Source organism: Malus domestica, chromosome 09 (assembly GCF_042453785.1).
Source record: "Malus domestica chromosome 09, GDT2T_hap1".
NCBI classification, from domain to species: domain Eukaryota; kingdom Viridiplantae; phylum Streptophyta; class Magnoliopsida; order Rosales; family Rosaceae; genus Malus; species Malus domestica.
The window spans coordinates 25,869,074-25,884,838 of NC_091669.1; the positions used below are offsets into that span (position 1 = coordinate 25,869,074).

Below are 15,765 nucleotides of genomic sequence, written 5' to 3' on the forward strand. Positions count from 1 at the left end.
AGTTCCAAAATATTGTTTGTTGAAGAAAGGGTCCAAAACAATGAATTCGGCCCTAAGAAGTTGTTTAAATCTTCCCTTTGTGTTTTAAAGTTAATTTCTACAATCTAAGTGAATTCTAAGTCTCAAATTTACTACTTTGCTTACTAATGCTTGAAGAACGTTTGTTTTCCCTATCCTTTCTTTGTTAACCATTCCCCAAGCCCCGTTACAACCCTTAACTTCTATCTTGAGTGTTATGTATTTCAATATGTGGAGTTTGGGATTGGTTTGAGCATATGGTGTCCCTGGTTCTCGCATCTAAGTAGTAGCGTTCCATTCATGAGATCATATCTATAAATGCTTAATCATTCCAGAAAATTGCTTCTTTTATAACATGTGTGAGTGTTCGTTTCCATGTTTACATCAATCTTCTCACATATACTTAGTATAGGGAGAGTAGTTAGAAAATCTGTGTGAAAATAAGAGTGTATCCAGTAAGGAATTGAGTGGATTCTCTAAGGCATGTTACTACGTCCATAATGTTGTTTTAAACGATTAAATGTGAGCTAGTGAATGGTAACTATGATTAAGTATATGCTCAAGAGTAGGGATGACTAAAATCTGTGGGAATAATGATCTTTGGCATGTTATGTATCGTTGGAAATCCCTGTAGCAAATGTTGGAAGGTTAGGTTATGTTTTGTTTGTTTTATTTTGCTCGAGGACTAGCAAAAGCTAAGTGTGGGGGAATTTGATAGACGCATATTTATGCGACTTAGTTAACTAGTTTTCTTGCATTTACGTTATTAGTTCTTAGTTATTTTAGTACTTTAAGCCATTTTCGTGTGTTTGTAGGTCCAAAGGGCTAAGGTAGCAAGAAAGTGCATTTTGGTGCATTTTGGAGCAGTTTTGAGCTTGGAATGGATTACATATGATATGAGCAAGATGGATGGACGAATTTGAAGACAAAAGAGGCTAAGAACATGCTAAAAATCTGGTGAAACAAATACAAGTTGCAAGAAGGGATAAATTTCTAGAAGGATTGGCCAAAACTTCACTCAAAACACATCAATGCCGTGGCTTTTACTTCCACCTCCACCAGAAATTTGAGTAATGATGCAATGCTTAACTCACCATGACATGTGAGTGGATGATGCAATGCTTAGCTCACCATGACATGTGAGTGGATGATGCAATGCTTAGCTAACCATGACATGTGAGTGGATGACTCAATACCTAACCCACCAACAATTCCCACTCTTTGCCATGCTCACCTACTCAATTCCACCAACATTTTGTGTTAAACAAGTCCATCCTCTTCCTATAAATACCATGGCATCAACCTCATTCAAATCATCCAGAAATGAACCATTCTCCAAGCCTTTCCTTGCCTCTCCTACATATCTAAACCCCTTCCCATCCATTCCTCCAAATAACCAACCCTTCAACATCATTCCAACCTTGTTGTTGCGGCAAAGAGAAGGAGAAAAGTCCTTAGACGCACTTGCTATCCAACATGGATCGTTGGAACGTTTAGGTGCTTTCTTTCCTTTGTTTTTCAATGTTTAAATTTGTTTATCTTTGTTTTGTAATAATGAGGAACTAAACCCCCCTTGGCTAGGGGGGGATTCGAAACCATGTTAATGCTTGCAATATGATTTGATTACTTTTAATTGCGTTTCATAAGTTATGAATTCGATTTACTTATCTATTTGATTGATAACATGTTTATGTATGTTGATTAGGGATGCATACTTAGTTTGCATGCATAAATATGATGCTAGAGTATAAGGGAATTTCACCTAATCGTTATGAACTTATATTCATGAGTAGTAAAAGTCGCTAGTCACGATTGTGTTAAGTAAATCCTTGGCATAAGTTTCATGCAAATCATAGTAACGAGTGCCTCGTCAATGCTTATGTTTTTCATAGAACTTAATAATTCTTGCTTGTATCTCTATTATGCAATTCATGTAGGGAACTTGTAGGGAATGTTTTGGGTTGTCGTATGCAATCATCCAACCCAATAACTTGTGGAAAAACTGAGGGTTAATTAATGCAATTCACGGTTAATTTGGGGCGTTGAGAATTAATAAGTTATTGAAATGCAATTGGAAATCATTTTGTATGCAAGCAAGACATGTGTGGAGAAGAACCCCTTAGCTAGCCTTCCATTATCCATTCAACCCAAATTTGTTTAAAATCTATTTAAGTTTTTAGTTTATTCGTTTTTACTTTCAACTTCACCAAACTCAAATCCCCCTTTTACTTTCTTGTTTTAAAATCTTTTGTTTACATTTTTAACTTTGTTTTTATGTTTTTAAATTAGTTTTCAAGTGATTTAGCAATCCCTCCTAATCCCCGGTTTAGAACGATCCCTACTTACATCTATACTACAATTGTCAAAAAGAGGGTTAAATTTGTGTGCTTATATATTTCGCATCATCGGTCCTAAGCCGCGGACGCGAACCTGGCTCTTTAGAGAAGGAATGCACCGATGCCAAAAGGGAGTTCTAGGAGCGGTGCCAGAAATTCCGCCTTCGACTGGCCACTCCAGAGACTCTGTGTACTGACACTTTCGGTAATTGGTGGGAACAGTATACCCAGTAATTTTTTGGTGTTCCGGTCGAAACCGTTTTGAATAAACTTTTCGGTGGTCGACCTAAGAAGGCTTCTGCCCCCCAAGCCCAAGGTAATGGTTTACTTCTGTCTTTTTCCTTCAACCTTGAATTACTGATCTGCTTTGCTGATTTGCTTTTACTTTCTCAGGTAGCCGGTCGTTGAAAAAAGTGGTAGTGGTTGCTGCCGCTGCGGCTGAGAGAAAATCGATCTTCTCTAAGAAAGCAAAGATTGCTGCGCATGCCTTGCTGAGCAAACAGCTTCGTCGAGAAGCCGAGCCGGCTCTCCGATGGTCGACGGTGGCAAACGACCGGCCAGAGAGCCAGCAGCGGCGACAGAAACGCCCGCTCCTCCACAGGACCAGGACCTCAATTCTGCGTCCGAAGCGGCTGTCCCAGTCGGCCCTTCTACGGTCGACCGTGGCAAATAACCTGCTGGAGAACCAGAGGCGACGGTGGAAACGCCCGTTCATCCTCAGGACAGGACCTTGATATTCCTCCGCAGGAAGCCACTTCGGCCTTCGTAAGTACCCTCTACCACCTTTCCTTGATTATTTTTCTGTTATAGAACTCTAAACCAGGAAATTACTAACTGTCAGGTGCCTGTACACTCTTTTCATCGAAAATTCTATGCACCGAAGGGTGTTATCTATGTCTCTTGGCCGCCTCAGTGGCCATCAAACGTAGATAACCTCCATCGGCCATGTGAGCTGAGAAGCAATCTAAGATACTGGGCTCAACCATTAAGTTCTTTAGGTTCGAGCAACGATCCTGAAGACATGGTCGAAGTCTCTTCTCGGCAGGTTTAAAAACAAAACCTTCTTGTGATCTTTTTATGGTTTCCTTGAGCTTAACCTGATTTTGTGTGCAGGCTTCATGGGAAGTCAAATTTAAAGCCCTCTTGTCCAGCACTACGGGAGGGGCTGGGCCTTCGGCCACCACAATTGAAGCTGCTGATTCAACTACTCTAGCTCGGTTGCGAGAGGTCTTGTCCCTTTCGACGTCGTAAATACTCGAATGCAAAGGTCTTGATTTGCTCGGTGCATGTCTAAACGACCTCGGAGCCGATGGTCAACTGAGCGGCCAGGCTATCATTCAAGCGTCGTCTGTCTTGGAGCGGGTTCGAGAGACCTTTAGTATTTTTGAGAACGCTCTGAAAGCCAAACAAGACCTGTAAGCTGCCACAGCCGTCCAAGATACTCTCCGTCCAAAGATTGATGCTTTAAAGGCAAAAGGAGAAGCCTTGGCCGACCTCGACCGTCAAATGGCCGAATTAGTGAAACGAAGGTCAGCCATCGTTTCCGAGCTTGCTAAGGACTTCGAGTTGGGTGGCAAAGCTTACTTAATCGAGTATGCGGCGAACACTAAACGGGTCGAGCAGTTAAAAATGGACAAGAAGAACCGGCATGCCGAGGTCATAATGGGTGAGGTGCGGTGGTTGGAGCTGAAGGCCCTTCTCGGCACTCTTCTTCCTTCTTCGCCTTGAATGTATTTAAATGTAAACTGATCGACTTATTCAATTTGTATATACTCTTCTCGATCTTAATGAACTGATTTTCTATTCCCGCATTTCCCATGTGATCGGATAGTATTTCTTCAAAAACTTCCCATTGATTGGTAGTTTGTGAACTAAACCGGTCCGGTCTCTAAGATGATATGCTCCTTTGCCATATATTTTATGTACAACATACAGCCCTTCCCAATTTGGCGACCATTTGCTGAACCTAGGGTCCTTTAGTCCTACTGGCAACACCGTTTGCCAGACCAATTCTCCCTCGCCAAATGTTTTCTGTCGTACCTTTTGGTTATAGGCTCGCTCGGCAATCCGTTTTTGTGCCACCAGCAAGTTATAAGCATCAAGTCGCGCTTCCTCTAAATCTTCTAACTCTTGTCTCATGGATTGATTATATTCGGCGCTGAACAAACTACTTTGTTCAATTAGTCGCAGCGAATTTATGCTTAACTCGACTGGTAACATTGCATCGTGTCTGTAGGTTAATGCATACGGGGTTGTTCCGGTTGTCGATCGGGGTGATGTTCGATATGCCCACAAAGCCTCATTCAACTTTAAATGCCACATGCCGGGCCTTTCTTTTATTATTTTCTCGAGAATGCCGATCAACACTTTATTACTTGCCTCGGCCTGCCCATTTGCTTGTGGATAATACGGTGTAGACTGTTCAAGTCAAATTTTCAAACTTGCCGTATATTTTCTAAACCTTTCGGCTGTAAAGATTGTGCCATTATCAGTTATAATCGTTTCTGGTACACCGAATTTGGTTATCGCAAACTTCTTTAGACGTTAGCTCGGCATATGATTTAGCTTCGACCCACTTAGTGAAGTAATCGGTTGCTACCAGTATCCATGCGTGCTTGGCTGCCCCGGAAGATGGTGTGATTTTACCGATTACGTCCATGGCCCATCTTCTAAACGGCAATGGTTTAGTGACCGAATGTAATGACTCGGCTGAGACTCGATGTATAGGACCATGAATCTGACACTGTATGCACCCTCGTGCGAACTCGATACAATCCTTCAATATTCTTGGCCAAAAATAACCGTGTCGTTGAAGCAACCACCGCATTTTACGTCCGGACTGATGAGCTCTGCAAACCCCTTCATGGACTTCTGTGATTGCTTGAGCACACTTTTAGGGGCCCAGGCATAGCAGTAATAGACCATCTTCACTCTTTCAGTATAACTCGTTTTGGTACATGACATAGTTTGTGGCGTGAACTCTTGTCTTGCGACTATGTTTGCCGTTGGGGTTGTCAATATACTGCATAATGGACATTATCCAATTATCTGGTATTACCTCGACGGTGCAAACCTCTATAAGGTCTTGTCAGTCTAGCAATAAAGGTAAGGACATGACTTTGGTGCGTATCACGTTGTCGCGTCGGAGGACTTGCTGGTTAACCAAGGCTGGGTATAGTTGTCGTAACACCGGTATTTCTCGGCCTAGCTTGCCCCCCAGGAGTTGTGCACCGAAGGCGATTTGAGCCAATTCGTCCGCGTCGGTATTATAGATCCGGGAAATATGCTCAAATGTAATACCGTCGAAGGATTCGACTAAATTACTGGCAACCATATGGTAGGGTGCCAGGGTACAACTTATGTAGCGGAAAGACCCATTAAGTTGGTTAATCACAAGTTCGGAGTCGCCGAGGATGAGGGCACGGGTGGCCCGCAAGTCATGAAGGATGCCAAGGTCGATGATAAGGGCTTCGTATTCGGCCTGATTATTGGTGGAGTCAAAATCCAGCTTGAGTGAAAAATACCAACGATCGTGGTTAGGAGATTGAATGACAATGCCAACGCCAGCCGAGGATGAAGTACTTGAACTGTCAAAGTACATCATCCAGTAGTTATCGCGCGTTTCAACCATGCCGATTTCGACGTCGGTGTCCCTAAAACCGTAAGGGGAAGGGTGTTGAGTGAGGAAGTCCGCCAATGCTTGGCCTTTGACAGCTTTCTAGGGCACGTATTGCAAGCTAAACTCGGATAATGCCATTGTCCATTTCCCAATTCGGCCTTTTACGATTGGTCGGGTGTGCATGTACCGGATGACGTCGGTCTGGGCAATGACTTGTGTGACCGACGGAAGCATGTAAAGCCGAAAATTACCAACCGACACACCGAAGGCACATTTGGCAGGATTCATTTTGAGGTTGTGTTGACGCATTCTGATGAAAGCCTGTCGGAGATCGTCCAGATGTGTCTGCCGGCGTTTAGATTTAATGACAACATCGTCGATGTAGACTTCGACGATGGTTCCAATTAAATCGTGAAATATGGTGTTCATTGCTCGTTGGTAAGTGGCGCCGACGTTCTTAAGGCCGAATGGCATGACAACCTATTCGTATGTTCCGAGTGCCCCCGGGCAGCGGAAAGCAATCTTGTGCACATCGGCTTCGGCAATGAAAATTTGGTTGTACCCAGCATGTCCATCCATAAAGGATAAGATCGCATGATTTGCCGCGACATCGATTAACAAATCTGAAATCGGCATTGTATACTCATCTTTGGCAGTTGCCAGATTCAGATTCCTAAAGTTGATGCAAATGCGCAATGTACCACTTTTCTTTAAAACAGGAACGATATTGGCCAACCATTCAACGTATCGAGCTGTCCTAATGAACCCTGCTTTCAAAAGCCGAACTAGTTCATCCTTGATGTCAAGTTGCACTTCGGTCGAGAATCGACGAGGTGGTTGACGGAAAGGTTTACATCCAGGTTTAATATGTAACTCATGCTCGAGAAGAGTGCGATCTAAGCCAGGCATTTCATGGTAGCTCCAAGCAAAACAATCTTTGAATTCCTCAAGTAGGGCATGAAGTTCAGCTTTCATAGGTTGAGGAAGTAACGCACTAACAAATAAAGACCGTGGGTCATTGGCCGTCCCAACATTAATTTCCTCCAAGGAATCTCTAACTTGGGGTTGCTTGTCTTCGATCTCGGCCGGGGTGGCTTGAACTTTGTCAAGAGATAAGACAGGACCATTATCTCATTCGGCGAGGAACTTGACGAGGTTAACACCCGAATTTGGTTGTTTAGATATAGTATACTAATGAGCCAGCAGTCGTTCCATAGTAGATGAAACCGCGGCCCGACATTTTTCCCGATCGGTGTCAAACATCGGGATCGGGGATGAAGTTAGCTAAACTGAGTCTCGCCGAATCCTGGTGGACAGTTTTGGCGCCAACCTCGATAGCTTTTTGAACAGAAATCCGAGTCGGTCGTCCTTCATCATTGAAACCCTGTAGGGTGATATAGCCGACGTGATCATCATAATACCGTGCTTGGATCATGTTAGCCTCGAAGGGTTGATTATCGACTGGGTGAACAATGACCGATTTACCATCCCAAAAGACGAGCACTTGATATAATGATGAAGGAATACAGCTGGCTTGATGAATCCAGTCTTGACCGAGCAATGCATTATACTCGGTCTTGGAGTCGACAATGAAAAAAGCGGTCATGTGATTACGGCCGGCAATATTTACTACTAACGGAAGTACCCCTTTGGTTGGGGATTTGTCTCCGACAAAACTGCTCATTGTGATCCCAGACGGAATAATTTCGTCATTGGAGCGACATAAGGCCTTCATGATGTTTACAGGCATGATATTGACGGTGGTTCCACAGTCGACGAAAACTTTGGAAGCTGGATACCCTTCAATATGGGCCGTTACATACAATGGCTTCAAATGACGAAGTTTGGCCGATGATGAACGAGGAAACAATTCGGCCAAAGTTGCTTTCAGACTATCATCTTTTGTTGTTGCCTCGACTTCAGCAATAGTTACAAAATCAATATGACCGGTTTCCTCGGCAACTATATCACCATCGAGGAAATTCGGTTAAGCTGTGCTTGACTGAAAATCAGCGGGCAAAACATGGACCATACTGATTCTCATGTTATCCAGGACTGACGGGCCCATCGGGTTATGATCCTCTTCCCTAACCTCGTCTCTTTCCTGGTCGGCGACTGCGGCATTCGCTTCTGTCATAATTGGATGAAGAGACTCTTCTGCTCATTCTTCAATGGTTTGGTCCCGCGGTGTCTCTTCGGTAGCCTGCTGGTTTTGCGTAAGTGCCTCAGGTGAGTCTGAGATTGAAAGCGCGCTTGGTACCAAAATCTGAACTTGCTCCTGGTACTGTATACGGGTATCCCTAGTGTTGAGATAGGCATCTAGCCGTGCGACATGTGCTATTTCATCGGCCGTAAGGTTGAAGAGAGAAACAGCCGAAAATACTTCGAAGTGATATCGTAAATACTGAAGGTCCTCTATTGAAAAAGGAAGGTCGGCTGCATCGATATCGGTGTATGGGTCGACTTCAAAACCAAGGACACGAGCTTCTCGTATGTGCTAGAACCTAACTTTTAATCCTGGGTCTGAGGTCTTCTGAATGATTCGCTCGGCATCTGGGCAAGTTAGGACAAGATCGATTGTGTCTTGACATGTTTTCGGCAAACCATACAGATAGTTGGCCGAATGTTTCTTATGAAACTCTCGCATATATTCCAAGGCCTCCCCGAGGAATGGTGGATGTAAATTCCGTCGAATTTTGATCAAAGGCTCTCGTGTGGCTGGCGGGGTCAATTTGCTTTTAGCTTCTTGCCTGAAATGCTCGAGACGTGCCTTTATCTCTCCGGGTCGAAGAAGAAGTTTGATCCGTTTATCAGCCTCTTCGAACGTGGTTTCGATATCTTGATTGACCAGCCGTTTCCCTTGAACCAACTCTGTCATAATCGTTGGAGGTGGTCGTTCATCGTCGGTGGCAATTGTGTCATTCGGCTGCCATTTAGGGACCGAAGTTTCTTAGACTGCCCGTCGGCGGGCCATGCAATCTATTCTTTGGTGCCGACATTTCTGGGATTTGGACAGTGCGGTGTAGACGCATTTTGAAGAGTGATATGTATACCATCGTTGGTCTCTAGGTTCAGGAGGTTTGAAAGTTTTTTGGCTCCGCGATGATTCCGAGCTGCTAGAGTTACGTATATAGTAGTCTTCGTCATAAAACAGAGCATCAAAATCGAGGCGTCGTCTGATTGAAGGTGTCTCTTCCATCCTCACTTTAGGACCGAGCCTATCAAAAACCTCTTGATGTTGGCCTGCGTTGGTCACCTTTTGTTGGGTTGCGGCTGTAAGTTGTTCCATTATAGGTGGAGAAGACTTTTCCTTCGGCTCGATGTTGACCTTTGCTTTACATTTACTGCATAAAACCGCCGTCCCACTATCTTCATCAGTGCTGTAATCTGTCATAGGCTTGACAATAGCGGGTCCCGTTAAAGCTGTAGGTGGTTCGTTTGAACGAAAATCAGCCATGAAACGTGGCTGAGAGTTCTGATTCCAAAAGCGTTGCGTCGTAACAGCTTCGGCCTTCCCTTTTCCTTTGTCCTTGGGTAGGCACACATTTACCATATTTACTGTTGCCGTGGGGAATGGGTCAGTATCAACGCTCATCTTCTTTTCTGGAAATCTCAGTTTGCCATTATCAATCCAGCTTTGGACGTTGTCTCGAAACACGACGCAATTATTTGTCATATGTTTGCTTAAATTATGGTATTTGCAATATATCTTTCCTTTAAGCTCTTCGGCCTTGGGAATGTTATGTCCAGGCCGAAGTTTAATGATCTTTGCTGATAACAATTGATCAAAAATTGCATCGGCCTTTGTAATATCAAAAGTATAGACCTATGACGTTTTCATTGTCTCTTCATGGGCCGAGCGGGTTTTGGCTTCCTTAGAGTCAATTTGAGTCAGTGCCTTGCAAACGTATGGCTTATCTATGATTATCTCGGCTGCATCCACGCTAACACATTCACCTTCGGCCGATGCATAACTGACAGTGGGATTTTTGTAAATCGTCCCTCTGGACGGAGCTTTCGAGATCTTCTCTTCATGAAGCAAATAATCATATTGCTCAACATGCTGGGCTAGTTCATACATGTCCCGAAAATTTGCCCCCAAGAATTTCTTTTTGTATTCTACGTCAAGACCATTCAAAGCAAGTCTGACGAACTCGACTTCAAGGAGAGGTACTCGGCACCAATTCCTAGCTGATTTAAATCTAGTAAGATAATCCATTGGGGATTCGTTGGATGCTTGAGCCATCCTTGCTAACGAGGATACTGACACTTCCATTCCTGGCCGATAAAACTGCTCATGAAATTTCTAGACCAACTCCTCCCAGCTCTGGACAGAATTCGGTGGAAGGTTGATATACCAAGCAAATGCTGAACCCGTCAGCGAAAAATTGAACAGTTGCAGTTTGTGAAAGTCGCTATTGACATTTCCGCATTGTGCGGTGAAACGAGCCACATGTTCCAACGAGGATAAGGATGATTCTTCGGCGAAAAGGCTAAAATCCAGGATTTTGAAACCTCTAGGGTATTCAAACTGTTCCACATAAGCCGGATACAGATGTATAAATTTAGGGAACTTCGGCCCTTTCTTTATGGCCGAATCGATCATCTGTTGGACCTCAGTCACATCGACGGGTGTTGCTTCCACTCTTTGGTCGGATCCGTTTGACCGACTGTTCGATCCTCCTCCTCTCTCCAAGTTAATTGGTTTGAGCCGAGCAGGGATTGACTCGGCCGGTGCACTTGGTAAGAGATTATTTCTTGGTGGTAAATGCTGGGCAAGATCGAACGTCCTGCCGTCGCTGACTTTACTAACCAGTATTTCGAGTAATCTGGTTTGTGCCTCAATGGTATTGCGTATCACGTCATGAAGTTTATCGATTCCTCGACTAAACGTCTGTTCGACCGTCCGAGATTGCTCGTCAAGTCGTTTTTGAAGAAACGACCTTGTTAGTGGATCAGATTCTTCGCCACCATCTTCGTCACAATCCTCTATTATCCCTTCATTGAGAACACAGGTGTTCCTGTCGGGGATTTCAAGACTGCGAAACTGATCGCCGAGATTAACTTCCCTTTCTTGGAGAGTCGCGCTCGTGGACTCAGGTGTTACGGCGCTGACGGGATTCTGCGCCTGTGGCACACTGTGTCCTATATTCTGAATTGGTACATCGGCTATTGATTTTTCCATAGCTATTTTATTTTTTACCGATCGTGTTTCAATTGGCATGAACTTCGTAGTTTAGCACTGGGTCCCACTGGGCGTGCCAAAATGTTGACCCTAGAAACCACCAAGCCTACGTGGCGCGCAGGCCAAGTAATCTATAAGCTAACTACGTCCTTCGGTGAATGCGGGGCGTGCTAACTCGTCGGCCGAGCTCGGCCAAGGAGTAAATTTATTGATGTTGCGTTGGGTGCGCGACTGACTTCTGCGTCTTGCAATTGCGATCGAGAAAGGAACACGTCTCGGCCTCTTGGGCTCTCGAACCTGAAGATAAGGTTACTATTCTTATGAAGTTCACGAATCACCGTCGTCGGATTCGGTCACAGTGATGTTATTCGTCAGAGTAAACTCTCGCCGAATCGACACCAAAGTGTAAGGGCACAAATACTCAAAGCGAGTATAAGTCTTAATAGTGAACGTGGTTCGGCCGTCTGAATGCCGAACTCTAAATCCCACTTGGGAGTATCCAATCATAAAATAACTCGGCGTACAGTGCGCCGAGCTCAATAAACTGTAACACCTCACTTCGCCGAGAAGGCTAATGAGATGACCCCAATCAATAAGGATCCGGAAATCCTTCTCGACCGAGACTTGGATAGGTAACCAACCGTCCTCGCCGCAGTGCTGTTGATGCCAACGGAAGATACTGCGAGACCGGCTGATTCTACGATGACAGAGCTATCTATGCCGACTTAAGATGTCACCGGTTGCTTTCACAGTGCTGTTGATGCCAACGGAAGATGTGTCAGCGAAAAGAGAAAATAAAAAAAATCGCAAAGTTGTTGAGAGAGTTTGCGCAGGGCAGTTGTGTGTTGAATTGGAGGGGGGTTGAATGATGCACAGCCTCCTCTATTTATAGCATTGGATACCTCTAAAACTAAATTAAAACCCTACTCGGACTAGGTCTTCTTCTCCTGATCAAACACCAACTCGACCAGTCCTATTTTCACTATAATTGTGAACCTAGTCCTTTATGGAGCCGGATTCGTTTCCGGGTTATTGATCTTACCGAGACTCCTCATTGCATCAGGATTTGACTCGTCTTGCGGTATGGTATAATCGACCTGGATTTGGGAAGCCCACGACCTAATCGGTCCAGAACTAACTGATCCCTGAGAACCGAATCCTATCGTAAGGCCTTCTGGGCCGAGAATAATTCTATACTCGGCCCAAACTAATATTTTGGGCGCAAACAGTACCCCGAATGCTTCGTTTGGTTGCTTAGAGACTGAGAAAAAGGGATTGAATCACTTGGTTTTTCGGTGAGCAAACAGAGCTGGGTTCTGTTGTGTTTTTATCGTGACTGATGGAAATTTGGTGTCTTTGGTTCGAATCTGCAGCACCCAAGAGGAAAAGACCGCGACCCGTTAAGTATGACGACGAGAACCCGGCGGTTCAAAACAGTCCCATTTCTTCTACGGCCAAAGTGGTGGCTGATCAGCCTGCTAAGGTTGAGACTTCCTGTCCAAATTTGGAAAAAAAATCCAGGATCTCCAGCAGCTGAAAATGGCAGGTCTTCTTATGATTTGCCCCACTCTCAAGCTGTTCCGGCATCGCTGGAGGCTCAGCGGGAGTAAATTAGGCCGGAGAGCAACGCGGTGTTGAAGTCAAGGCCAGTGAACGATGAATCGGAGAGTCGAAATGTTCAAACAAGCAAGAAGGAGCCTCAATCTCCCAAGAAGGAACCTACTGGCATCATATTGGATGATACACGTGAAGAAATCACACTGACCAAACCGTGATAAAATACAGAGGTAACAAGAAAAACCCATGAATCCTCTTCTTTCACAGTACAATTTTAATTCAAATTCGGCACGGTTTAACCCCCCCTTTTTTTTTTTTGCTGTTTCAGAGATGTGAAGTTAAAGAGAAGAGGACTAAATCAATCTTCGATTTACTTGACCAATAATTCAACATTCAAGGAAGATGGTGAAAATCAGGACCCTAATCTATCAACCCCTCCAATGAACCAAGCTAAGGCCATGAAGGCAACAATCAAATCAAGCACAGAGAAGAAGCAACCAATTGAGAGCACAACGCCGAACAATGAGGTTCTTCCAAAGCTGAGAAGCACGCTGTCTGCAAGGAATATTATGCTTGGTCCCAATTACGATGAGGAAATTAACACGACTCTGGTTTGCCTTTATTAGGTTTCTGTTGAAAGGTTGAGTTCAATGAAGAAATATGTATTTGGGTTAGGCTCTGCTCAGGTGATTTTTTTTTCATATTCGTTTCGGCCTGGCCATTAGTAAGATTTTCTATATTAGTAGTGAGAAACAAGTTTCTATCAGTTTGTTAATATGGATTTTCTCTGTCATTTGAATATAGTCATAAGCTAGGTTTAAGCCTTGAATTGGTTTCTTTGTAGCTGCATAGTTGGATGTGCATTTAACTGCTAAAATCTGTTTGTTTTGTGTTGAGGACTAACTAGGTTCGTTAGATGCAAGAGTTTTATTTTTTATATTAGAAATTTAACCTCTGTTGCATACCTGAGGTGAGAATTTTGCTTTTATAATTTTTATTTACTACATCTAATGATCTTATTTATGAATTGCAGGAAAAAGTTGTCAAGTGAAGCAAACAATTGAGCCATTTAAAAAGTTTGGTGAGTATCTTATGTCTTGGTTTGTGTTCAAGCTTTGAGGTAGCCTAGCATCCAATCGCCTTTGGTTGATGAATTTTGTTTTGTTCATCTTCAAGGAATTGCTCATTTTTCTCTTCTCAGGTTTCCCGCCACCCAGATGCGGCCACAGTAGTTACAGGAATTGTAGGTTGTGCAGGACTAAAGGTAACTGCTTTGTCAGTGAAGTTATAAATGTCAATTTTTTTATTGAAAAGAAGCGATACATATAACTTTTGAAATACATAATATAAGAACCGAAAGACAAGGGAAGGTAGATGGGATAGCAAAGTTGACTGACAAATGATAACGACTGATGATTTATAATGAAATTGAAAAAAAATATTTTCAGAAAAGAAAAACAGTATTTGATCAGGCACGCATAAAAAGAAAATGCAGCATGTAATAGACTTATCCGATATGAGTAACCATGACTTCAATTTTGCTCGTCTTTCTGATGCTTTCTTTAAAATTTTGTGTGCGATAGAATAAAGCTTTTGCCAACTGAATCTAAACAAAAGCTTAACAAATTATAGGTGACAAAAAGCTCTTAATATGAAATTACACTACTACATAGTAGTATTTGATCAACCTATAATACTTTTTTTTTTTCAACAGCGATGCAGAATGGTTGGTGTTGGAGTTGGAAATAAGTCGGCATTCGTATAGATTATTCTTTCCCTTCCTTGCACCAGAAAGTAAGTATTATTCCAAGAAGCTGAAAAGGAATCAGTGGCTAACAAAGTCAGTGGCAATCGATCAAAGAATGATAGTGATCCTTGGTGGTTGAATCTTCCTTATGCTCTGGTATATCACAAAATTTTTCTTAGTTTTCTATCTTTATTATACTTTTTTCTAAGTTGTCCTGCCTGTGTAACAATTGGACTTTGCTGCAGGGTCCTTTGGTACAAAAGAGTTTCAACAGCTGGGCAGTTACAAAGGTCGTTGAGTACTTCCATCTGCTTCCTTATGCTGCGATTTTGTGAGACTGATATCCCAGGTGTGTATTTTATCTTCATATGCTTGACAGTTTTATTTAGTTTTGATATATAACAACTAGAAACACAATTCAGTTGGACGAATTCTGCATTGTGACATACATGACATTCAGTTATGCTCTGTTTGTGATTAAGGATGTTTGTTATGTTTTCCCTTATTTACATTAATACTGTGAAACATTGAGTAAAAATCAATTTAGCGGAACTATATACTGGTAAAGATGTGCATATTAATCCTGCCTAAAGTAAAATTTAGAAATCTGGCATAGTGAAAACTAATAAAGAATATGAAAAACCCAACTTAATTTTGTGAGTTTGATTTGGTGCCTACAAATGAAATCTGGCATATTGAAATTTTGTAGAGTTAGATTATGACAAATTTTCATTCAATTCAATTCATATGCAACTTAGTGTGATTCAATTCATAAGTGATCCAATTCTGTCTTTAATTTCCTTCTCTTAATTTTTACTTCTACATTGTCGTAGAAAACGAAGGAGACATCATTAACGAAGTTTCAAATTTGGGTGTCTTTAGTGAAACAAAACTGGATTGTTTAACTTTGTAAAATTGTACACATAAAACAATCTCTGGGGTAGAGCCATAGCTTTTGAAAAACAATCCTTAAGAATGGCATGCCCATATTTTCAATTTTTGTCATGTAATATATGAATGTAAATAGCACTTCCTTAACACATGGACATGGATGTAATATATGTATATACGCATCACTCTTTGGCGCATATATTTTTTGAGACTTCTGCATATTCAATTATGTTTTCAAACACCGCAGCAACGCGCGGGTACACTTGCTAGTTACAATTCTAAACGGTATCACTTGTTTACGTTTCCTTGTCCCGGTAAAACCATAGCCTCCTTGCCATGCTCCCACCCTCCACTTTTCTCAAATCCTTGCCATGACTCTCCCTTCCCCATGGCCACCAACGTTTCTTCATCC

General features: G+C 42.8%; 1 protein-coding gene and 1 long non-coding RNA gene across 3 annotated transcripts; one reads left to right on the forward strand and one right to left on the reverse strand.

The window, feature by feature from the left end:
• Nucleotides 1–4,154: 4,154 nt before the first annotated feature.
• Nucleotides 4,155–4,676, reverse strand: LOC139187869 (uncharacterized). Its single transcript, XM_070804479.1, has one exon. It carries the CDS (start codon nt 4,674–4,676, stop codon nt 4,155–4,157), a length of 522 nt encoding a protein of 173 aa, XP_070660580.1.
• A 9,057-nt stretch (nt 4,677–13,733) lies between these two features.
• On the forward strand, nt 13,734–15,538 carry LOC139188053 (uncharacterized). 2 transcript variants are annotated; one of them, XR_011571200.1, is made up of 5 exons: nt 13,735–13,796; nt 13,917–13,979; nt 14,430–14,618; nt 14,708–14,811; nt 15,296–15,538. It is a non-coding gene; the product is annotated as an uncharacterized lncRNA (long non-coding RNA). The 2 variants fall into 2 exon arrangements; XR_011571199.1 differs by having other exon boundaries at nt 13,734–13,796; nt 14,708–15,538.
• The last annotated feature ends 227 nt before the right edge of the window (nt 15,539–15,765 follow it).

What these genes read in the sequence shown, in the direction of transcription:
- LOC139187869 (XM_070804479.1), bottom strand. Translation starts at nt 4,676, where the DNA reads ATGTGGCATTTAAAGTTGAATGAGGCTTTGTGGGCATATCGAACATCA.